This window comes from Lissotriton helveticus, chromosome 3_1 (genome assembly GCF_964261635.1).
Source record: "Lissotriton helveticus chromosome 3_1, aLisHel1.1, whole genome shotgun sequence".
NCBI lineage: Eukaryota > Metazoa > Chordata > Amphibia > Caudata > Salamandridae > Lissotriton > Lissotriton helveticus.
Genome location: NC_136061.1, coordinates 1,129,051,666 through 1,129,076,382, shown reverse-complemented (window position 1 = coordinate 1,129,076,382; position 24,717 = coordinate 1,129,051,666). Strand labels below are relative to the sequence as shown.

Sequence of the window (24,717 nt, the reverse complement as noted above, 5' to 3'; positions counted from 1 at the left end):
ACGGTTTATTTAAGTCTTTGATTTTGGCTAGGCCAAGACAGGTAGTTTGTTGAACAGTGTCATTTAAAAATATAATTTGTTCTGGGATCATGCAGGCTCTAAACAAAGATTCTATACCCTGTACTTGCCATTCTTTTGTACCCCAAACACTTTTTACTTCAACATTTTTGTCCCAATAATCAAAACCAAAAGTATTCATTTGTTCAAAGAATGAGTCTGAATATATCAATTTCGTGTTTGTTATCATGGTCTTTGTCCCTGTCTTATTTGACAATTTGAAATAAAATGTTTCGGCATTACTTGTGTTAAAACCTGAAAAGTATGAATATTTGTCATAAACGGTTCTTGAGCTTCCTTTTGGAGGGGTTGCACAATGTTCCCATTGATTATAATTTAAAACATTTCTAGGTTGTGCAGATCTATGTAGAAAATGGTTACCATAGTGGTTATAACAGTACATACTATCATAATTTGTCGAACCCTGCAAATAATCATGTTTGGTAAATTTAGCAGACATTACTAAGTCAGACATCATATTATTTATACTTTCGAAGTCCCAATCATCAGCAAATGAGCTTGGTTTTACAAAGTCACTCAACGAGATCTTAATTTGGTGTGGATATTTCAGGATTTCAATTGGACCATAAATTTCGTAGTCAGTTTTGTCCCATGCTACCCCACCCGGTATAGGATTGGCTGTGAAGTTGACTGAAGAAAGTTCTCTTTTCTCGACGTGTGAAGATGTGTGTGGTTTGAGGATCAAGTTGATTTTTTGACTTGCTGTGTCCATTTTAGCATATTTTCCCTCAATGAAGCGTCCCAAAGTTAGTACCATGATGAGCCAAAGTATGAGGATAAATGCACCAAAACCCACCCAAAATTCAATCCATGGAGAAATTAGATATGTTTCTTTCAGTTGTTTCAAAAGTACTTTAACTTTATCTTTAAAGGTTTTTGTTGATGGCTGTGTTTTTGATTCAGTGAATCCTTCAGAGGAATCATCGAAGTTTATGAAGTAGCCGGATGCAGTTCTGTCAATTGTTCCAATTGCTTCAGGATTACTGTTTCTTGCATAGTCGTTTGTTACTTCATTATAGATTGGTGTGTCTCTGCTAAATGTTTTTATTTGGGTTTTCAGAGGTCTAAGTTCCATTGCATTGTTGCATAGTCCTTGTTGTAGTTCTGTAGGCGTTTCGAATGTGATTAGCCTCTTAGATTGAACCTCTGTGTTAGTAGCAAATCTTGGTGTTCTACTACTTCTCGGGAGTCCACTTGGCCTACTATTTGTTATCGGCCACATGTTGTGGTTTTACCAGGTCGATGGATACAACTCGGTTCTCCTTTTTACCAGCAAGCGGCGGTAGTACAACTGATCTTGTCCTGTTGACAGACAAGACAGGAACTGCTTTTCTGTAAGAAGGCCCAAATTCCTTCTTTACCGCGATCTTTTCTCTGACTAGATCCCCGACTTTTGGAATCCAGACAGGTCTTGCTGGGACAGGTGGTGGTTCTTCAGTGGTTGTTGGCTGCTGTTTCAACTTTATGTTGCTCAGGTCTTTTCTTGTTTCGTTTAAGTCCTGCAAAACAGCCAAACGATCTTTGATATCAAAGCTTTTTTCCTTCACCACTGAAGTCTGACTGTCGAGATCTAAGACTAACATCCTAGTTCCAAATAATAATTCGTACGGACTGAATCCCTTCAGAGAATTTCTTGGCAAGTTATTTAGACTACGTTGGACACTTATTAGATGTTTGACCCACCCAGCTCCCGAACCTAATATCCTTTCTGTTATAGATAGCTGTATGCCTTGGTTTTTTCTTTACACCATCCCGTATCCCTCAGGAAGGAAGTGAGAAGAGTCCCGCTGTGCTATGCTCATTTGGCCATGTTTCCCCTCAGGCTGGAGGGCCAGATTGAAAACAATGGTCAAACGTAGCATGCTCTTAGCGTATATGCCATTTAGACTCGCAAATCTTTGTATAACAGTCCAGACGTCAGCCGAGTGCTGATGATCTACATTATAAGTGGAAACTAGCCTGTATATGTTAATCGGACGCTTTGCTTTTGACTGTTGATTTTTTCTGGAGTGAAACGACACGGTATTACACCGTTTCTCTCATCACTGCGATTTCTGTTACAGTTTGGGCAGTTCTTTACAAAAATGGTTTGATGCAGGCTCATGCCTGGCCACCAGTACCTTGATTGTAATTCTTCCAGAGAATCTTTTAGTTTGAGGTGTCTGAGACCCTTGCCCATATGTGCGTCTGCTATTAACAAGTCTCTCCTGTCCATGTTTGGAATCACTCTATCCCCCACTCCAGGGATTCGAGCAAAAGGGACGGAGTTTGCATCGATCATGTATGCATAATTGAGTGGATAGTTGATCGGTAGCGCTGAGCAGTCGCCTTTTGATGACGTTTTCACCGCCAGCACTGTTTCACCGTCAATATACTTCACTGTACGCTTTTTTCGAGCTACGGAAGCCGATTTAGTTGCTACCGCTGTGGCTGTCTCAGCCAATGAATTCCCTGCAACGTGAACGCCATCACGCTGATGACTCAGTGAGTGTGTCACGTGAGTCTTTGGTAGTTCTTTTTGTAAAAGAGCTATTTGTTCCCAAAGCAGTTTTTGCTTTATTGTTGCACCTGTGTCATCTTTGTAACCGTTTTGAATCCATGTCTGCAAATCGTTGTTATATGATTTGACGCAGTAATATGAATCGGACACTATAAGTGTCGGGAATTCGCGATCCGCATTATCTAGCGCCATTTTCAATGCCATTATTTCAGTCTGTTGTTCTGAATTAGTTTCTACTGAGTGTGTTTTTGTTAATAGAGGTCTTAGTTTACCTCCGCGCCACACTTCTTTTGTAATCTCACATGTTGGGTTGTATGCTTGTTCTCCCCAAACGGAGGGTTGAGCATGTCCATCTGTATAGATTACACAAGCGTATTGTCGTAAGGGCAGAATGTCGATAGGCAGAGGGAATGTTCTTTCATATTCTAGATTTTTCAATTCCTTTAGTTCTGGATCAAAGTAGTAGTATACTTTGTCCGTTGTAATTGAATTCACCCATTGTATCCATTCCGGATTCAATGTTGTTGTTGGTAAATTACAAGGTGTTGTTAACGCCTCAAAGGCTGATTCTGCTGTTCTGACTGTGATACGTCTACCGTCCGCTTGATCTTTTTCTCTAGCTATTGCGGTTTGAACTGCATGAACAATGTTTTCTTTAATGCTGAATTTCTTTTCAGCTTCTGTGTACAAGTGTGATTTGAATGCAATTGGTACCTTTTCTCCCTCATTAGAGGTCAGGTATGTGAATCCGCATCTTCCTGGGATGACTCGAATCACAAGATTGCGTGTGTTATCACGTGTTTCTAATTTTGTTTTAATTAACATGTCTGTTTGTAAGGATCTCAAAATTTCTTTGTGTATTTGAGTCCAATTGGTTCTTTTAAAATCTGGTTTTAGTAGATCATAAAGGGGTTTGACCCTTTCTGCGTAATTTGCAATGTATGTTCTTCCGAAATTTAGGAAGCCTAGAATTGACTGTAGGTTTTTTAGTGTTCTAGGTGCTTGGAGTACGGCACATTTCTCTAGGAAATTGTCAGCCAGGCTTTTGCCTTCACTTGATAATTCGTATCCTAAGAACAGGACTGTTAGATGGGCAATTCTAGATTTTTTAAAGTTGAATTTGTAACCCTCTGCTGCGAACCCAAGTATTATGGTGTTCACTCTCTTCAAGTGAGTATCCAAGTCATCATCTGTTAAGTATATGTCGTCGACATAAGATAATGCTTCGTCATCATATGTTTGTAGTAACTCTGTTACTCTCGCTGAGAATACCCCTGGGCTATTCTTGTACCCCTGGGCTAACCGACAGAATTGTTTTTGAGTGCCATTTATTGAGAATGCAGACAAATATCTGCTCTCTGGTGCTATGTTTTGACAAAAGAATCCATTAGAGATGTCTAATGTTGTTTTGTATTTTTTGCGCACTATGTTATTCATTAGTGCAGCACTATGCGAGTTTTGCACTGCAAAAGTTTTGCAACATGAGTTAAGGTGTCGGTAGTCCAAAACTAGACGATATGAATTGTCTGGTTTGGAGACCGGAAACAAAGGGTTGTTCATTTGTGAGGTGCAAGTTTCAATCACCCCCTGGTATTCTAATTGATCTAGGATTTCTTTTACCTGTTTTTTAGCTTCTTGCTTAATTGGGTACTGTCTTTGTGCAGTAGGTTGTGATTTTAACTGGATTTTGTGAGGAGGAGAGTCCTCATCCCATCCTACATGATTTTTGTATAAAGCAGGAGCTTGAGCTACTGCCCACTTTCTGGCAAGTGTGTATTTTTTATGAATTGGGATATGATTTGAGAAGGCAGGCATAATTATTTCTTCGCCATGAGGGCACTCCCTGACAAACTCTGGTGGCCAGTCTTTTTCAGCTAGAAGGATGTCATAGCCCTTGGAGAGATTATCCCAAAATAGTCCCCTTATTTTTCTAGTCTTATCCCCTTCTATACGTAAAGTTATTTCATATATTTTGTGAGGTTTGCTAACTCTGGTGTCTGCAGTTTCCACTTGAAGATATTCATTTGTGTCCACTGTCTCCAGAAGATTCATAAGGACTTTGCGAGCTATGCTCACTTCTGCTGCGCTGTCTAGCATTGTCTGAGCCCATTCTCCGTTTTTCAGTTGTGTCCTCAGTATTCTCGGCATTGTTTACTACCTTGATACTGGCTACCTTCTTTTTTGGAAATTGTAATGTCTTTTTTAGATGAGCAGATTCCTTGTCTTTGGACTTGGCGTGCTCTTCTCTTTGTTCTGATCGTCCTCTTCTTTCCGATTTCTGCGAGGAAGTCTGAAAAGATTGAGAGGGACGTGTATCAATGTCTTGATATCTATCAGGCTTCTTTATATTATCCCTATTCCTAAGGTTATATCTTTTCCCAGAGGGGTCACTTTGGGGTGACCTGTGTCTTTGGTCCGGAGATTTTTCTCTCCGCCGAGACCTTCCTCTGGACTGGAATTTCTTTTCTTTAGGATTGGATTGTTTGTTTCCATCCCAGCTCTTTTTTTGTGATGTTGAATTATTATTAAAAAATATTTTTTCAGGACTTTCAATCAGTTGTGGTTTTACTGGTATTCCACCTAAACTATCTCTACCTAGTTCCTCATAGGATTTTTCTATAATTCTGGCAATTTCAGCTGGTTGGTCTGCTATATCTGTCTCCTTTAACCTCTGGCGGATCGCCACGTTTGCTGCTTCTCCCTTTATGTTGGCTAATAATATAGCCGAGACCTGCTTGAAGTCTTTCAGTAATTTCATACCAAGAGTTAAAGCGGGTTCTGGACCGTATTCATCTTGAATTTGTTTTAGCACATCTGGTATTACCGAAATGGATGGAACACCGTGCGTTTTTGTGTAGATGGAAGCAAAGACTGTACCCCAAGTGTCACAGTCCTCCACGTGTGGTGCGATTCCCATTGGAAGACAGATAGTCAGAATCCTGTGTTTTTCTAACGGGGTGGTGTCTGGAAACACCGCCTCTATTTGGGTGATTTTTTGTGCTAACCAGAATGGTATTTGTTCCCGTTTAGCTGGTACTTTACCTAGGCAGGACTGTATGTTCTGTGGTGTAATTTTATTTGTGTTCCCCTGGTGAGGGGTCAGCTGTGGAATTTTAATTGCTGGTTGAATTGTTGAAGTCCGCATCACATATTGGACTAATTGTCTATGTAATTTTATTAATTGTTTTAGCTGTGTTAAAAGCTCTGCTGCAGACATCCCATCGATGTCTGGATGTGGTGTGTATCCGGCTAGAACCGGCCACGTTGCTCCTGGTCTACCTAATGGACCGAGCCTGGTGATGTGATTATTATGTTTTAGGGCGCCATTAAATAAGAGCAGATGCTCTTGAAATTTAAGTGGTACTTCCACCTCCTCGAAAGGAGTGTACTCATTAGGAGGGTCCTCTGTTTTGTAATAGTGGAAGTACTTTGTTACAGCATTTGCTGCTGGAAAATGTATCCATGAATAGTATACCTCTGTCTGCCGATATTCGTGTGCCTCAATTACGAATATGACTGTGCCACCTCTAGGTGTCAGTCCATTTTCTATAAGTTTTAAAGTTATAGATTTCCTCTTGATGACCGGGATGAGTATTATATCCGGGTCTGTGTCTTGCAGTGCATTATCAGCTGCTGCGAGTTCAGTTGCTATCCTAACTGTCTCTCTTTCTTCATCACTGTCTACCATTTTACCGACAGGAAGGTTATTTAGTTTGTTTGCAGATCAGGTTTCTTATGGAAACAAAGATTAGATGCACAATATTTTGGAACAGTGTATCCTTCAATGTTGACTAAACCAAGGACCATACATAGGAGTTTCCTCCTGCGAGGTCTGGCGGATATTACCTTTTACCCACTCCAGACGTCTTTGGAGTATTATGGGAAAAAAGGGGTCTGAGTGAAAAAGCACGACTGAGTTACTCTAAATGTCTTACGTTAGTTTTATCACCCTTCCAAACGCGTTGGGCGCCATGTAGCAAGAAGCTAGGAGATCCTACTATGAACTGAAGAAGTTGCTGTAAGAGTGCAACATCAAATATGCAATTCAATGCTTTACCCTAGAAGGCTGCTGGTGCAACTTGGTGCCTACTCGCACATTATCAATTCACAAAAAGAAGTTGAGAGAGCATAATCTGATCCCGATAGTTCCCCTGGATTGGAGACAGATCTAACTCGAAAAATGAAAACTGTGCTAAACATATTAAAATCATTGCTGGACAATATGCTGGTGTATCCTTCGGTTGACTGTTGAGTATTGAGATTTTTTCTATGAAATGGTCCGAGCACATTGCTGACCCTCCCCCCAATAGTGCCCCTATTGCTACACAATATCAACCGTGCACATCAAACTGTGTTGCTTCATAGCTGACAAAATATAAGTGCTTTCCTGCCTTATCAGGTGCATGAAGCACTATACAAATATTGCGATATAAAATAGCACAATCCTAGAGAACTGCTTCTTCCTTTTATTTTCTAACTTCCTGGATTCTGGAACCAAGAATCACTGGTCAGACCAGTATGGTCTTTTCAAGGTTGATGTATTGATTCCAGGCCAACCCCCGCTCTCCATCTGTTCTCATTGCCTCAGAGACCAGAGGCAACATATGAATTCAGCGAAAAATGTGTTTCACTAATGCAGGAGGAAACCTAATGTGACAAAAAGAATGTATTGGCGGCAAAACACAATCCACCAAGTACAACTGGTATCAGGCAAGTGGGCTTAGGGAGCAGCATGTGCAGGCTAGCATGTACGCTATGGACTAAGGCAGCCTACATAGAAGGGCTCAAATGAATCCCACCATTTATCCAGTATCAGTAAACCAGACATATTGAGCTTTAACATATAACAACAGAAACAGATCACATCTTAGAGGACTGGACAGCCATTAAGCAATCTCCCCACAGTGATGCAGGCTAAATGTCTTGTGCCCATGCAATAGGCTAGTAGAACCTATGCCCGTGTAGCCTTGGCTGATGGACCAGTATCCAGTCTCACCCATTTTTTATTCAGTTTGGGTATCCTGTAGTCATCAGAATGCCACGAAACGTAAACGTAAAGAGAGCTTCTAAACAACCTGCATGATTGTCCAGTTCTCTCCAGAATAACTGACACGTAGGATGTCAGAGCATTTCAAGACCATGCAAAAGACTTTGTTCCCATTAATTTAATTCAACTGATGTGATCTTGAGATTGCAAAGAAATTATCATGCTGGTTGTATGACGGAATCGTGTATGCTTTTACCACGCATGGCCTTACAACACGGGGAATACAACAAACATGTCATTACAAAGCATTCCTTTACCACGTAAGACGTTACAACAACTTGCCTTAGGGAGGTGCTGGACTTTGGAATAATATAATTTACTATTCCAACTCCTGTCTGTGCAACAGTAGGAAAGGTGATGGACTTAAAATCCAACACCAGTCCAACAACGTGTTCACTAAAGCAAGTTGTTGTAATGCTTTGCATGGTAAAGGAACACATGGTAAAAACACGTTCGTTGTAGTGCCTGGGTGGAAAAGGCACTGCGTGGTTCAGACTGCATGGTAAATGCTATTTCCCAGTCAGGCTCCTCTATTTCCACAACCTTTCAGGATGATTATTTGAAGAACATTTCAAATGTTTCTACAAGTTATCCCAATACATACTTTGTTAGTAACACAAGTACCTGTCAGTCTATGGGATATGAAATGCAGCCTGCTGAAAGAATGCATGTATCTTATTTACATGTGGAAAAAATAAGCGTTGCTGTGAACCAATCACAGCACACAGACATAGAGATACTTCTTGACTCTGTAGTCTTAGTACTGTCTTATGAAATCAGTGCTTCACTATTTGCTAAAAACCTCTATAGTGTGTAATGTCAGAATAATCAATACACACACATTTGGAATACCAACTGGGTCAACAGATCTATAAAGCCAATGCAGAGAATCTCCCATTTCAGAAACGCACATTTGGTAATCCAATGATGCGGTCTAAATCCTTGATCAACTATCCCTGCCAATTCTTTTTAAAGGAATTTGACATCATTGCCAACCATGCAGTAATTTAGTCTGGACAACATTTATTTGCCGAACATAAATTCAAAGGCATCTGACGAAAAATTACCAATACTTGACCGGGTACATCAATTCCGTTTTTTAAAGATACATTGTTTTCTTGCCTCTGTCGTAAGATTAGACTGAAACCACTCTATGGTACTGAGTTGATGATTTACATAGGTGACCTTCTGCAACTTGTTTCAGAGACCCTATTTGGCCAGAGTTATCAGATGGAACTTTGTCACTGAGCTACAGTATTTCCAGTACTGGCCTTCGTTGTTTCAAATCAATCAATCAATCAATTAGTCATGACCGTCTTTATTGAATGTTCAATCAATTAGTCAATCAAACATTTGTAAAGCAATCTACTCACCTGTGAGGGTCTCAAGGCGCTAGGGGGGGGATGGCGCAGCTACTGATCAAACAGCCAGGTCTTGAGAATTCTCCTGAAGGTTAGCAGGTCCTGGGTCTGTCGCAGGTGGATGGCTAGGGTGTTCCATGTCTTGGCGGCGAGGTGAGAGAATGACCTGCCACCTGTGGTAGTTCGGCGGATGCGTGGGACGGTGGCGAGGGTGAGGTCAGTGGAGCGAAGCTGTCAGTCGTGGTGTAGAAGGTGAGTCGTTCATTGAGGTAGGCTGGTCCGGTGTTGTGGAGAGCTTTGTGAGTGTGGATGAGGAGCTTGAAGGTGATCCTCTTGTTGACCGGGAGCCTGTGCAGGTCTCTCAGGTGGGCGGTGATGTTGCTGTGGTGAGGGATTCCGAGGATGAGGCTTTGGGAGGCATTTTGTTTGTGTTGGAGTGACCGTAGCTCTGGCTTCGGTGGGGATCCATCTGTAGATCTTGCGAAGCATGCGGAGGGTGTTAAAGCAGAAGGATGAAACCGCGTTGACTTGCTGGGTCATAGAGAGTGTTGAGGCCAAGATGAACCCAAGGTTGCGTGCGTGGTTGGTGGGTGTCAGGGCAGCTCCCAACGTGGTCAGCCACCAGGAGTCGTTCCATGCGCAGGGGTAGAGCTGAGGATGAGGACCTCCGTTTTGTCAGAGTTCAGTTTCAGATGGCTGGTCTTCATCCACTCTGCGACGTCCTTCATTCCCTCATGAAGGTTGGATTTGGCAGTGGCTGGGTCCTTGGTGAGGGAGAGGATCAGCTGGGTGTCGTCGGCGTAAGAGATTATGTTGAGGTGGTGCGCTTGGACGATGTTGGCGAGTGTTGCCATATAGATGTTGGATAGCGGTGGCTTCGGATCGGAATGGGGAGAGGCGGGAAACAACCTTTACTACACGGTCAAAACACCGCAGTGCCATCACAACGCAGATTTTACAACGCAAGTCGTTACCACAACTTGCACTGGAGGGCGCTCTAGACTAAGGAATAGTGTGATTTACTATTCCAACACTTTTCCTACTGTACATAGGCTGGAGTTGGAATAGTAAATCATACTATTCCTAAGTCCAGCACACCACGACTTGCGCTGTAAAAGCTGCGTTGTGATGTACCGCGTTGTGATGTACCGCGTGGTAACGTCATACATTTGGGAGAGGCAGACTCTCTGGGTTCTGCCGGTGAGGAAGGAGGTGATCCAGTTCAGGGATTTGTCACGGACCCCTGCCTCATAGAGGCGTGTGTGCAGGGTGTGGTGGCAGACGATGTTGAAGGCGGCCGACAGGTCTGTTTCACTGTTGTCCAGCAGGGTCCTGATGTCGTCGGTAGCGGCGATGAGGGCGGTTTCTGTGCTGTGGTTGCTGCGGAACCCGGATTGGGAGGAGTCCAGGATGTTGTTCTCCTACAGGAAGTGGGTCAGTTGTCGGTTTGGGGTCTTCTCAATGACTTTCACCAGGAACGGGAGCAGGGAGTGGGTCGAAAGTTCTTGAGGTCCTTTGGGTCCGCTTTGGGCTTTTTGAGTAGGGCGTTGATTTCGGCATGCTTCCAGCTCTCTGGGAAGGTGGGGGTTTCGAAGGAGCTATTGATGATCTTTTGGAGTTGGGGTGCGATGATGGAGCTTGCTTTGTTGAAGATGTAGTGGTTGCAGGAGTCAGAGGGTGAGCTGGAGTGGATGGTGTTCATGATATTGATGGTGTCTTCGTCATTGACGTTGTTCCAGGAGAGCAGGAGGTTGGTATGTTTGGAGGGCATTGAGGGGGTATTGGCTCCTGTTGTTGGTATCTGGGTGTCGAAGCTGTCGTGGATGTCTGCGATCTTGCAGTGGAAGAAGGTGGCCAGGGAGTTGCAGAGTTCTTGCAACAGTGGGATGTTGTTGGAACTTGAGTGGGGGAGGCGAGTTACTTCACGATGCTGAAGAACTCTTTGCTGTTTTGTGCATTGTTGTGGATGCGTTCCTTGAAGAAGGTCCTTTTGGTGGATTGGATTAGTTGGTGGTGCTTGCGTCTCGCGACCTTGAGGGCTGCGTGGTTGTCTAGTGCCTGATCCTGAAGCCACTGCTTCTCGAGTCTTCTGCAAGTTTGCTTTAAAGTCAGGAGGTCAGAGTTGAACCAGATGGCTCTTGTGTTGGTGCGCCTTGTTGAGGGTCTACTGAACGGGGCAAGGGTGTCGGCGCAGTTGTCTATCCATTGTCTGAAGTTGTGGGCTGCTGTGTTGGTGTCTGTGGGCTCGGATGGAGGGTCTCGGCGGAGTGGGTAGGCGTTGTGATGAGCTGTTTCTCAATGGAGGACTTCAAGGAAATGCCACTGCGGTAAAGAAGACAGGTGTCCATTGGAATTCAAAGGGGGATTCTTGGTGAAGAGTACCTGAAAGTCCGAGGTTGGCGTGTTTGTCGATCAATCACCTCTTTTGTGTATTTTTTTTTAGTCTGACATTTTTGCTTGAATGGAATCAGAATAACAAATTCCAGAATGTAATGATATGTTTCATGAACACCTAGGACAAGAGGTTCTCGAGAACATGGAACATTTTGATAGTCCTATATCTGGCTATGGTGCATTCACATATCTTTGTGAGAATGCAAGTTTATAGCTCTAGAAGAGTAAACAGCTTCACCTAGTCTTGCAAATCATGCAATCAGGTTTATAACGACCCATTCAGATAAACCTAAAGGAGCAGGAGCATTTGTGTAGTAAATTCAGCTCATAATTGGTCTTCCAAGTTGCTGTGTCTTGCCCCTTGGTATAATGGAGTGACATTCTCTGCTATGTCTGACAAATTCACTTGGAAACATTCAGACATTCTCTTTATTGACTATTAAGACCCTAGACCTATGAATTAGTGCTGTTCAGATGCACCATGTTCAGCCAGCAAAACCGTTTATAAGTAAATGGGTGCCAATTGTGTCCACTCATTGTTCTACTTGGTGGCAAGTGTCTGTTGAAACCTGTGCTAGAGATAATACTGCATACTTTCATTTATTTAGGAAAATAGTGATGTTTTTCTGCTATTTGTTATTGACTGGCCAAATCATACATGATGTCTGCTAGTTAGCCAGAAGCCTGACAAATAATGTTTCTTTGCTATGTGCATGACCGCAATACATATACTATACAGTGGTTGCTATTTAGCCAGCACGGGATAAGTTGTGATGTTTATTTGCCATTTGTATGGCTTTTGGCCAAATAGTACATAGTTGCTGCTATTTAGTCAATGGACGGTTAAATAATGAAGCGTATTTTCTATTTGCATTGCCACTGGACAAGCTTGCATAATCCGTACTTTAGAGCCAGCAGCCAGGTAATTTGTGACATTTCTCTGCTACTTGTAAAGCAATTGGCCAAACAATAAATAAACTCTACTATTAAGGTAGAGACTAAGTACATGTCACTATTTTCAACTGCAAGGCTAAATAGCCGCAACCTAACAGTTAATATTAGTCACTGTATATCATGCACACAAACTAGTATGGTGAGAACTTGAACAGGTTAGTCAAGCTATAATAGCAGTGTGGGAGGGCAGGTCGGATAAACAGATGTGGAGGCTGAACATATTTTCGGAAGGTGCGCTTTTTATTATCAGTGATTGAAGGAGCTGATGGTACGACTGTGGTTTCTTCTCCCTCTTCTCTTTGGTCCGTTCTTGAGGAGCTGAGCTGGGGATCGTAGGTGGTTGGATCCGGCTCTTCTGTTTCCTCGGTGTCCCCCCGGAGGCTCATAAGAGAGGAGAGAAGACAGCCGTCAATCACTGCTGTGAGGAGGGGAAAGTGCGATTTATAGGTTTACCCCTCACCACACCCGGTGTTGTGGTTTTAACCGTTCAGAACATGTAGATGCAGACAACTCTTCTAGCCAAAATCAGGAGGGGGGAAACTAAAGGAAGGAAGTGTGGGGAACACTATAAACAAGCATATTTCAACCGGGTCAGTGTTAGAAAATGAGGATAGCCGGTGCTCTCGATAGTACAAGGTGCATTAGGGAACAGAATGGAGGTGTGCCCCACACGAGGATTTGGTATTGCAGTTTCTCTTCTTGTTCCCCTTAGCCGCTAACTCACCCGCCTGCCAGTGCCCTCGTACCCTCCCCTACTATCCCGAGACGCAGTCTCTCAATGGCTCAGCCGCAACTCTCCTGAGTTGCGGCTGCTCTCCAGCTTTCTCTGGCAGATACCACCACTCCTTCCTCCACCGTTTGTCTAGTTCCTCATCCTCTCCACAGACATCCTCGTCCCGCAGTTCCTCCTCTACGCGGTTGCCATCTTCACTTCTCCGTTCCTCCTCATTCTGATTCCTGCTGTTTGCCACTCCATTGTTGGTCCAAGACAAACCTCCTTCGCGCTGGCCATCTTTCATTGGAAGTTGGTTACTACTTCCGGGGTTATCTCCTCCTACTTCCTGATTTGAGTCTTGGTCCCGCTGTAGGGAGATAGGAGAGGTGGGTGTGTTTTGTTGCCTTATTTGCGCCTTCATATATTCAACTTTCAGCCAGCGGACTCCTAGAGAAACAGCATGCTGGTATTGGGATTCCTTATTCTCACGTAAGAGAAACAGCACGCCGGTATTGGGATTTCTTATTCTCACGTAAGAGTCCGGTCCTTGTGCTCACCTTCTCACAAGCAGCTTTGCCAGCCACCTTTGTCAATGCAAGGCTCTGCCCTCTCACATCAAATATCTCTTCTCAGATTGTTTTTCCTAATCTGTTGAGGCCAAGGCATCAGAGTTCAATCATTTACATTTTATTGTTACACTGGCTTGTGAAGGAGGAATCTGATAATGTGAATGCTAATGTGTTGTACCATCTTGGTAAATGTATTTCAGCTAGTCCAACAAAAGGCAGAAAAGCAATAAAGAAATGTGTTCATATACTGAATTGTTATGGCATTAAGAGTATCATTATCATTCAAAGGAAACAGAAGTCAAGCATAGAAGTAGTAAAGGTAGAGCACCAGATCTCTGGCTTCATCCAAACAAAAAACATTCCACTACCAGTAGATCTGCACAAAAGAATCTGGAGTCCTACCATGGCCACCTAGGTATGGGAAGAAGCACAGAGCACAGATGTGCACACTGCGAAAGAACCGGTACATTGCAGGAACCAGCCATTTCAGCTCCTGTTATCCAGGTGTTTTGAAGATGCTTTCATAGATGACAATATCAGAACCATGATTTTGGGCGTAGATGTCCCCCAAGAAACCTACCATAAAAACCCAGGAGAAATCCCAAACACTGAAGTGCATAAAGGCAGAGCACAAGACAGGAACTATCTTGCAAGGTGTGAAGTTATTTTTTGCAGGTGTGTATCAAATAATGTGACTTTTGTGTGATGAGCAATGTATTTATTTGGGAGTGTTTGATGACGCTTTGTTGTGCCATAATTGTGGAAACATGAATTAGTGACTGCTATCCTAGCGATTGCAACATTTTGACCTTCTCTTGATTTTGTTTTCCCATTTGATGTGGGTGGTTTGGTATCTCAGGGAGGATCACTTAGAAGGACATGTTGTTGCTTTATGTGTAGAATATGCCTAGATCGATCAAACCGATTTGCCTTCGAAGTCTGATGAAGGTATATGTCCTTTCAAAATGACAACATGTGCATTATGTGAAAACCTTTGTCCTTCTTGCTTACTACTATCTTCAGTAAATTACTTTAAGATGTTAATATAGTCACCAAGGTACATCTCAATTTATAATAGGTTTGACAATTTGTATTACAGATACTACAAATCAGATCAGCTCCATGTTTCCATAGAAAAGAGAAATGGGCCAGAGGGGGCGATCTAGGTGTTAGAATATGTAGGTATTCAATGAATCCATAAATAACAGGAATCTTAGCTGTATTGTGAAACAGAGAGAAGTTAATTTGATAATTTTGAGGTCGGTCAAATATCAGTAATTGCAGTAATATGTCTCTTAAAGAAAGACCTTAATACTAAATTATCATGGCTCAACTCACTGTTTTGTTGCAATGGAGTTGCTATTGAGTTGCACTGTGTCATTTAGTAAAAACGCTTGCTAGATGAGAGCCAAGAAATTGAAATGTAGCCTGCAAAATATAAATATGAAATGTGTGTATTTTATTTAGCTTATCATGTATTCATTACATTTTCCCAGAAAAATAATATTCACAGCTACCTATCACAAAGCTTATGTTTTGTAAGCATTTTGATGGTGAAGATGACCCTTGGTCCTTAAAATATGGCACTGTAGTTGCAATAGTCTTCATCTTCTGTCTCTTACTCTCATTCTCTCTCTCTCTTGCTGTGTCTCACTGTCTTTCTCTCTCTCACCCCCCATGTCTTCCAAAAATACCTCTGTCATGACCTGGTTTTCATATCAGCTGCCCTTCCTCATAGCAACAGAGCCAAGTGTGCTCTTTTTAACCATGCCGAATTAGGCTGGCCTTTTTTTGAGTTTAGAAAGCTTTATTAAATAAGATATACAAAGTAAAACATCATTACATGTATAAATGGCAATGCAAAGAGGTATAAAAATATTATAATGTGACAATATGCAACGCAACCCCCAAAAGGGGTAAATAAACTGTATCAAGGAACAAAGCTTTTTAAAGGTATTTTGTTTTGTGGGAGGGGAGGAGAAAGAGAAAAGGAAGAGAGGGGAAGGGGAGGAAGAAAAGTAGGGCAACCTAGAATACAAATTCAATACTTGAAATTTCTATAAAGACATAAAAGTGAAAAACAGCAGTAAACATCATTAGAAGATAAGAGAATAAAAGATGAACATTTAAGGGACGTGTCTGGAAAGGAACTCAGTTAACGTCAAACATAACAAGTCTCTTTCGATTAATAAAGGGACAGTGGTGGCAAAGGCACGATCAAGCCTATGGTGACGACATAACAAGTTCCACCAGGCATTATATGAGATCTTTGAAGTATCTTTCCAATTGGTTGTAATTATCTGAAAAGAAATTGCAATAAAAAGATCTATACATTTACGTACATTATAAAGAACATTCCATATAGGTGAAGAACCACCCAAGAAAATGTGTACAATCTCAATGGGATAGTGAGTGGCTAAAATATCGTTTAGTTTTGACAAGATGAGAGACCAAAGGGACTTAACCAACGGACATTGAAAAAACGTGTATAAAATCACTGTTGTCATATGAGCAGGACCAACACTATTTGGAATCAAGTAATTTGTGTAAATCAGAAGGAGTAAAAAATAAATCTATTGTAAAAAAAAAAAAAAGTCTGTGTGGTGCTGGCAGACCTGGACACTGCGTGTATTTTGGACCAAATAGTGTTCCAAACCTGTAGAGAAAATTCATTAGCTAGGTCCTTTTCCCATAGAAGCTCAAGTTTAGATTTGGGCCTATCAGTAGTGGGGTGGGAAAGTATTTTATAGATAGCAGCAGCTCTAAAAGGAATAGAAAAATCTGGTGGAGATGACAGAGTCGGGGCAATGATGGTTAGGTAGCTACTCTGAGAAATAATACAGGTTAGGGCATGCTTAAGTAGGGGAAATTGGGAATTGTGTGCGTTAGAGAGGCGATAAGTGTCGCGGATGTCTGGGAAAGTTCCCAGGGAATTATCATTAAGTAAGTGATCATAGGTGATGATACCTTTATCAATCCATTCTTTCCAGATAAGCGCTCTGTTATTAATCTTTAGGAATTTATTGTACCAGATCGGAGTAAGAGAGTGAAGATCAGCTTGTGAGAGAAAAGAGCGAAACAATGAAAGAGCTAATGCTTTGGAGTGTTTAAATGTGGGGGTAAGAAATATCTGCGGAGGTTGAGAGAAACGAGTAGCTGTAAGGAAAGAAAAAGGAGCGAGTTGCGCACGTTCTAGTGAGCTCCAGGCTGTTAAGGGAGGATAAGAAGAATCTGTTAGGAAAGGCCAAATTTGTTTTAACGTAAAGGCTGAGTGAAATCAGGAAATATTAGGAAAATTGACCCCACCTAGATCTTTGCGTTGTTGGAGGCGAGATAGAGAAATCCTAGCTTTGCGATTATTCCATAAGAATTTTGTTAAGAGGCGATTAATGGTTTGCGGGAGAGAGATGGGAAGCATTGAAAGATAAAAATTGACAATGGGAAGTAGCATCATTTTAACAGTTGCTAGCTTCCTCCACAAAGATAAGAAAAGAGGGGACCAACCATCTATGAGTGAAGAGACTTTTTTAAGTACATGCTTGTGATTGATTTTGATGGTTTCTCTAATTGTATTGGCATAAAGAATACCTAGACATTTAATATTTCTGGGATTCCATTCAAAACCAGACCCCTGGAACATATGGGAGAGGCAACATTTGTTAACAGGTAAAACTTCAGATTTGTCTATATTCAATGTATATCCAGAAACTAAGGAATAATCATGTAATAAAGAGAAAAGTGCAGGCAAAGAAGTGGCCGGGTTAGAAATATAAAGTAAAATATTGTCTGCGTAAGCAGTAAACTTAATCTCAATATTCTTATATGTGAAGCCAGTATAAGATGATGAACACCGTATTTTTTCTAAGAAAGGTTCTAATGCACGAATAAAAAGTAGGGGAGAGATGGGACAACTTTGTCTGGTTCCTCTATGAAGGGAGAACTATTTTGATTGTGCACCATTGACCCAAATAGAGGTAGAAGGATCGGAATACAGCAATTCAATATAATGAATAATGGGGGACTAAAACCATGCCATCTCAACACTCCAAACATGAAATCCCAATTTACCCTATCGAAGGCTTTTTCAACATCTAATGTGATAGCTGCGATAGGGGAATCCATCTTTGAAGCGAGGTATATAATATTAAGGAGGGTCCTCGAGTTGTCAGTAATAGATCTACCTTTGACAGAACCGGACTGATAGCTATTGACATGGTCAGGGATTACTTTATTAATACGAATGGCTAGGATTTTGGAATAAATGTTAGAATCTGTATTAATTAGGGAGATGGGCCGATAATTTTTGCAGAGGGAGGGATCTTTATCTTTTTTAGGAATTAGACAAAGCATTGCCTGTGTGAAGGATCCCCTAGATTCACCTTTAGCAAGAAAGTGGTTGATCAAGGAAAGTAAGTGAGTTATTAAAACATTCTTAAAGTGGAGATAAAAATGCACAGTAAAGCTATCTGGACCAGGTGTTTTGTCCTTGAGCAGAAGAATAATGACATTAAGTATTTCCTTCTCCAAAATAGGAATGTCCAGGGTTGAGAGATCCACAGGATTGTCAAGGGATTTGGGGATAGACTGAAAGAAATAGTCAATTTGTGCAGAAGAAGGGCTGGATTCTGGAGTGTAGACGGAAGAATAGTATTGGACAAAGCAATCAAGGATTTTAGCATCAGTGGACTGACAGACTCCCTGAGAGTCATTAATGGCTATAATTTTAGATTTTTGCTTTTTAATTTTAAGAGAATTCACAAGTGATTTGCTTGCTTTGTTACACCCACCATACATTTTAGCATTACATTTGAGAAGGTTATTGGAAGCAGAGTCCCGGGAATGTTTATTGTATTGCATTTTGGCTTTGATAAGAGAAGATAGTGTGTCGGAGGAATTAGTGGTAAAGTAGAGGTGTTCAGGTTCTTTAATTTGTTTAAGGATTTGAGATGACTGTGAGAGGGCCTTTTTCTTTTTTCGGGATACAAAGTCAATAATACAACCTCTAGCGGCAGCCTTGAAGGCATCCCAAATATTATGAAAATCAGAGGCAGAGTTAAGTTTATTGTGAAAAAATTCTTCCATGAAAAGCGTAAAATGATCAATAAACTGAGAATCTAAAAGGAGAGAGTTATTAAAGCGCCAGCGTCGAGAAGCAGGAATAGGAGAGGGGAAATCCATATGTAAAATAACGGGGTGTGATCTGAAATAAGGATAGAACCTACTTCTGAGTTAGTCATAAATTGGAAAGCATGTTGAGTGAGGAAAATATAATCAATAAGAGAGTGTGATGCATGCACTGGTGAAAAAAGGAAAATTCAAGTGAGTCAGGATGAGATATTCTCCAGATGTCTATAAGGCCTCTGGAAGAGATTGTTTTGTGAAAGGATTTTTACATCTTATTGAGAACATATTTGGTTTGTGATTTTTGGTCTAACAAGGGGTCCATGAGCTGGTTACAATCGCCACCCACAATTAAATCTTCAGTTGCATGTGAAGAAAGAAGTGAGGAGAAATCATTCCAAAACGTTGAATCAATACCGTTAGGGCCATAAACATTACAAAAAGAAAGTTGTACATTGTTAACAATACTATCTAAAAACAACCATCTACCATCAGTGTCATGAAACTCATTTTGTAACTGAACGGTCAACGATTTCTTAAACAAAATTACAACACCATTTTTGTTGATAACAGCTGGAGAGCAAAAGGCCTCTCCTACCCATTGTTTACGCAATGAAGACAGATCTTGTGAGGTTAGATGCGTTTCTTGTAGTACAGCCACTTGACATTTCAATCTCGCTAAATGAGAAAGAACACATTGCTTTTTAATAGGATTTCCTATACCTTTAACATTCCAAGAAATAATTCAAAGACCACTCATTCCTGAAAGTAGAATGAGAGTAGGCGAAACATTGTAGAACAGTCAGAGAAGAGTAGAAGAAAAGAGGAAAAGGTTAAAGAATTAGTAAAAAAAGTAATTAGTACAAAGAAAGGTGAATGGAGAAGAACATGGTCTGTGTGACCACCACTGAAAAAAGAACCAGAACAGATCAAGAAAACTGTAAGATTCATTGACTAGAATAAGAAAAAAGAAGAGAATGTTGTAAAAGGTAGGTAAGCAAAATGGTGCCAGGGAAAGGAAAGAAAAGGAGGGATATCCACCACAAAAGCATGGTAAAATGAATAGGTTGAAAAAGGAGAAGTGGAATACAAAAAAATAAATACAGAATAAAGAGAGAAAATGAAGAGAAGTAGAAAGGCAGAAGTAGAATAAAGGGCATAAAGACTTGAAAAGCATAAAGGGAAAAGGAACTTGTGCATATTGGCCACAGAATGCAAAAATGTGTCAAGTAATGGGAATGTGAAGAAAACATGAAATAGAGAAAAGGAGCCAAAGAGAAGAGGAAAAGAGGCAAAAGGAATAAAGAGAAGAGGGAGCAGGGAGAAAAAGATGAGGAGAGAAGGTGTGTAAAAGGAAATAAAGAAGAAGAGATGACCAAAAGCCAAGGGGCTTTAGTCATGGAGATGCAATAAAAGTGTACAATAAACATTACTGAGGGGGGCGGCAAAAAAACAGAACAGCCACACCACTGGAGGGGGGGCCACCAAGAAACAAATATCAATTAAACAACATCAGATGAAAACGAAGGGGTGAATTAATTCCAAAAATGAAAGAAGAGACAAATGGAACAACAACAAAAAGATAAAAGGGAGCTTACCAGAAATGGGGGGACATCTTTACTGGAAACGCCAAACAAACAGACAGATGGACAATATATGCAGGAGTCGACATCCACAATACAAGAAAAACCTAAAAAACAGACAAGAGGAGAAATTAACAATGGTAAACACAAAATGCAAAAAACGAAAGAATAGATTAGAAAACATTAATAAAACAGTCAACGTTTGCCAAGTTCCATGTGCTCCTCTCGATGTGTGTGAATAAACTTCTGGAGATCAGCTGGGTCATCAAATGAAAATGTTCTATCTTTGTAAGTCACTTTAAAGAAACACAGATGTATAAGGCCATAGTGTGCGTTCATGGACTTTAAAGCTGGGTTTAGACACATCCTGACTAAAAAAGACTTTGTGACCTGACCAGAACATCTGTTTGTGTCGCTTGGCAGCCGCAAGGATTTCCATAAGATCAGAGTATAGCAGAAAATATGCAATGAATTCTCTTGGTTTGGTAGCAGAAGATGCATGTTGAGGCCCTAGTCTATGTGCTCTTTGGATATTAAAGTGAACTGATTTTGGGAGGCCAACGATCTGCAAAACCTGCGATTTCAAAAAGCTGATCATATCGGAACCTTCAGAACCTTCTGGAATGCCATGAATATGAAGATTATTACTCCGGTTGCGATTTTCCAAATCCTCAGTAGATTTTGTGAGTTGATCAACTTCTTTGGTAAGGTTCTCGACTTTAGCAATGACATCCTGTGCGTCTCTCACTCTTTGTTCAACATCAGATAATCTCATGTCAAGACCTGACCATTTTTCCTCAATTCTTTTGAGCGTGGTGGTAGTCTCCGACATAAAAGGATGAAAGAGACGCAATTCATCCATGATGTTTTCCAGAGTGATTGGAAGAGGGAACTTAGTTGGAGAGAAAGGTTTTTTTTAAGACGTTTGCTGTTGTTGGTCATGGAGTCCTTCCGAGCTCCTGAAGAAGTTCCTGCAGTACCAGGTGTCTTATTTGAGAGCGCAAGATCCATTTTGTTGAAGAATTGAATAAGCTGGTTAGATAAAGTCAAAGACAAAAACCCTCAAAAATAGAAAAGCAAGGAAACGCCAGGGGCAATGATATATTGAGTCAAGAAACAGAAGAAAAAAATTCTGTCACTGTCAGGAAAGTGACTAGTAGAGTGAAATTTGCTACCCTCACAACGAGGGGACTGAGTCCAAAATCAAAGAAAGGAGTGCAATATCAGCGTCATACTCAGTCAAAAATTTCAGCTTAATCAAACATAGTGCGCAGAAAAGGAGAGCTGTTGAAGAGATTCAGCACAATATTGACATAGTAAGCTGCATGACGGCAATAGGTAGGTTAGCGTAAGCACTAAGACCATAGCAGCCTCAGTGTTATTAGGACTATGACAGCGCAATACTAATAAAGCTGTGTGGAGTCTGTCACACCGTTATAAGTGCCCATACAGAGACAGCTGCAATAATAATAAACCTAGGGCAGAGTCAAATATGCCAATCTAGGTGCAATTTCGGACAAAACATCGCTCATGGTGGTAAAAGTATTCTTGTCTGTATACATACTGCACACTGTGGCAGCCACCCATTGAACAAATGAGGAGAAGAAAAAAAAAAGGTCCAAAGTGTATAGCTGAGGGCAACCACTACACAGAGAAAAAAAATCAGACAAGTCTGTTAATTGTGGGGCGTTTTTACAATGTGGCAGTCTCAAAGCGGGTCATGCTAGGGCGGTCGGAAACATCCATTTCATTATGGCAGCTTGTGTGAGAGGCGGAAAAAGCCCACAGCTTAAGCTGCCTTAGTGAAATGGATGTTTGTAAACATCCCTGCATAGTGTGGCTGGCACACATGGTGTCTGCCATACAGTGCAGGGATGTTTAGGGGGGGCACATAAAGCGGAGGGCCAGAAGGGAAGGGTGCCCTGCTAGGGGCCCCCAAATTCATTTTCAATCAACCTTTCCATGTCGGAAGGGCTGACATGGAAAGGCTGTCAGAAAATGAGATAATAATCCCGACGGCAGAGCCGGCATCATTAGGGGATTATGTTGTCTTTCTAACACACCGACGGGCTCCAGAAGCACGGTGGGACAGTCCCTCTGCCAGATACTTCCGCCCACGACATCAGGGGCAGATGCTGGTGGGTTCGACAGAGCAGTTTGTCACATCTACAATTCTATTCACTACAGTTCTGTCACTAATACATATTTTTAAATGTAAGTTTGTAGAAGACAAATCCACTGTTTGCCAAAGAACAACCATGGAACCTTTTGTGAGCCATTCTAAATTGTGTTGCTCTTTTTCAAACAAGGCATGGGATGATAAACGTCTTGTAATGTTTTGTTTTAAGAATATTATTCAGATTTGTGTGAAAAAAGGGAGTCAGTTATTCTAACCTCAGATAACAATCGACAAAATGTGGGTGCTATTGTGTCTCTCCTTCATTTAATATAGATTGCAGATGCAATTTTTCATTACAGAACAGTTGTTACATTTACATAAAAGGACAGCAGGACAGAGACACATATTTTCCTCCATTTTCTCCAGTGTACTAGAGTCACTGGCATATTACAAGACTGGTCACTGCATTCTTTACCTAATGATATTTTTGGGTTCCAACTATCTTACCACACCAATCAGACAATCCCTTCTCCATTTTAGCTGATAATAACAGGCATTGGCAAAGCCAGTGGATCTCTGCTCTAAAATGCAAACCTTGTGTGACAAGGGTTGAATAGGTTTTCTCTTAAAGAAAACCCATTCCAGGATGGCTGCTGATGCACACCGATGAGTTGTGACACATGTAGGTATCAAAACATGTGCACAGGCATGCTTCGCTAAATTTCTGTGCACTTGCATCACAACAGAGGTGCCAATTTTTAATATACTATTCTACTGTGGTGGACAGCCATGTTGAACAGGTGTATTAAAATATAAAATAGCTAAAACAAGATGTACAAAACACTATAAAACACAAGTACGCAGCCTTACAGTGTTACTGCCTGGCCATTGCAAAATGTATGATAAATGAAAAAGAAGTTCAATGGTTAAATGGGGGGTGGGAGCATGAAGGGCCAGGGAGCAGGTAGCATCAGAAGCCAATGAAAGAGAGAGATTGAAGAGTTAGTGGGCCATAAACACTCTTAGAAAGATAGATGTGGTACCATGAGTGGAGGGGCGGACGTACAAATTAGTGCAGCATGAAGGAGACAAGGGGTGGGAGACAGGAAACATACACTCTCATGGAATGTTTCATAGAGAAAACAAAAGTCAACTCTGGCTTTCTTCATTTAACCTAAATGTTTTATTCTTACAAATGTAAATTCTACTGATGGGTGAAGTCACTTAGGGCCAGATGTACTATTTCCTGTTTTCAAAATACTGGCTGCTATTTGCAACCAGTAAACAATTTTAAGAATCGACTTAAAAAGTAAGTTCTTAAACTTCTGAATCATTGTGGTTTGGCACCTGATCTACCTTGTGAATGTTAATGAGGATGGTCACACATTGTGACTCAACATGATTGGAGGGCATCAAAAAATGATGGTCTGCAGGGACCTTCAAACCACCATATCTGTGATTGCTTTATTTTACTCCACACATTTACAAATACATAATATGTGGATTGACTGATTTTGAATATGTCGGCTCGGCACGTCTAAAGCATTACACAGCTGAGTTGATCAGTTTTCAAAGCATTTTGAATGGAAAGATAACAATATCATTACAAGCAGGTAAACAATGTTAGTCATGTTCTGTCCTCCAATTTTCTGTTTCAGCTGTCATTTCAAGAGTTCAGGAAGGACCTGGAGAGTTGGGAAAGGCTGTCCTCATTCCGAATAATGATCAGGAGAAGATGAAAGAGCTTTTTAAAATCAATCAGTTTAACCTGATGGCCAGTGACATGATCGCCCTCAACCGAAGTCTACCAGATGTAAGATTGGAGGGGTGAGTTTACAACATGCACTTAATTAACAAGCATATTTATTTGCAAATGACATTTTCAGCCATCCTAGTTTTCTCGTGAATACACTGGATAAGGTATATGATATTAGTCACACATCTTATTGTGAATTTCAATACATTGAACCTGAAATGCACTTGTAACTTCTGTTATTCTTCCGGAAACCACCTTATCTGACACCATTTTGTCAATCGTAGTATGTAGTTACCATTGAGTATTTTATATGCTGTTGAGCTAAGAGACAATAAGAGTTCTAATTAGGGATGGGAAGATTGGTATTTCCACTGGTGGAATTGGAGAAATTTGGTAATTCAGCATTATTCTTGTAACATGGAATTAATGATTACATTTGGCCACTCCATAGGCAGAATTAATCTGCTGAGGTTTTATTTTTTTAACAGGGCTGGAAGAGGGAGCAATTCTTCAATTTTTA

General features: G+C 41.1%; 1 protein-coding gene across 3 annotated transcripts in view; it reads left to right on the top strand.

Moving 5' to 3' along the window:
- The window catches only part of GALNT13 (polypeptide N-acetylgalactosaminyltransferase 13), a 1,001,053-nt gene that overhangs the window by 320,456 nt on the left and 655,880 nt on the right, over positions 1-24,717 (top strand). For all 3 annotated transcript variants that reach the window (XM_078681726.1, XM_078681725.1, XM_078681724.1), the window contains exon 2: positions 24,100-24,268. In XM_078681726.1, the coding sequence (XP_078537852.1) occupies positions 24,100-24,268 (169 nt within the window). The remainder of the gene's footprint in view (positions 1-24,099; positions 24,269-24,717) is intronic.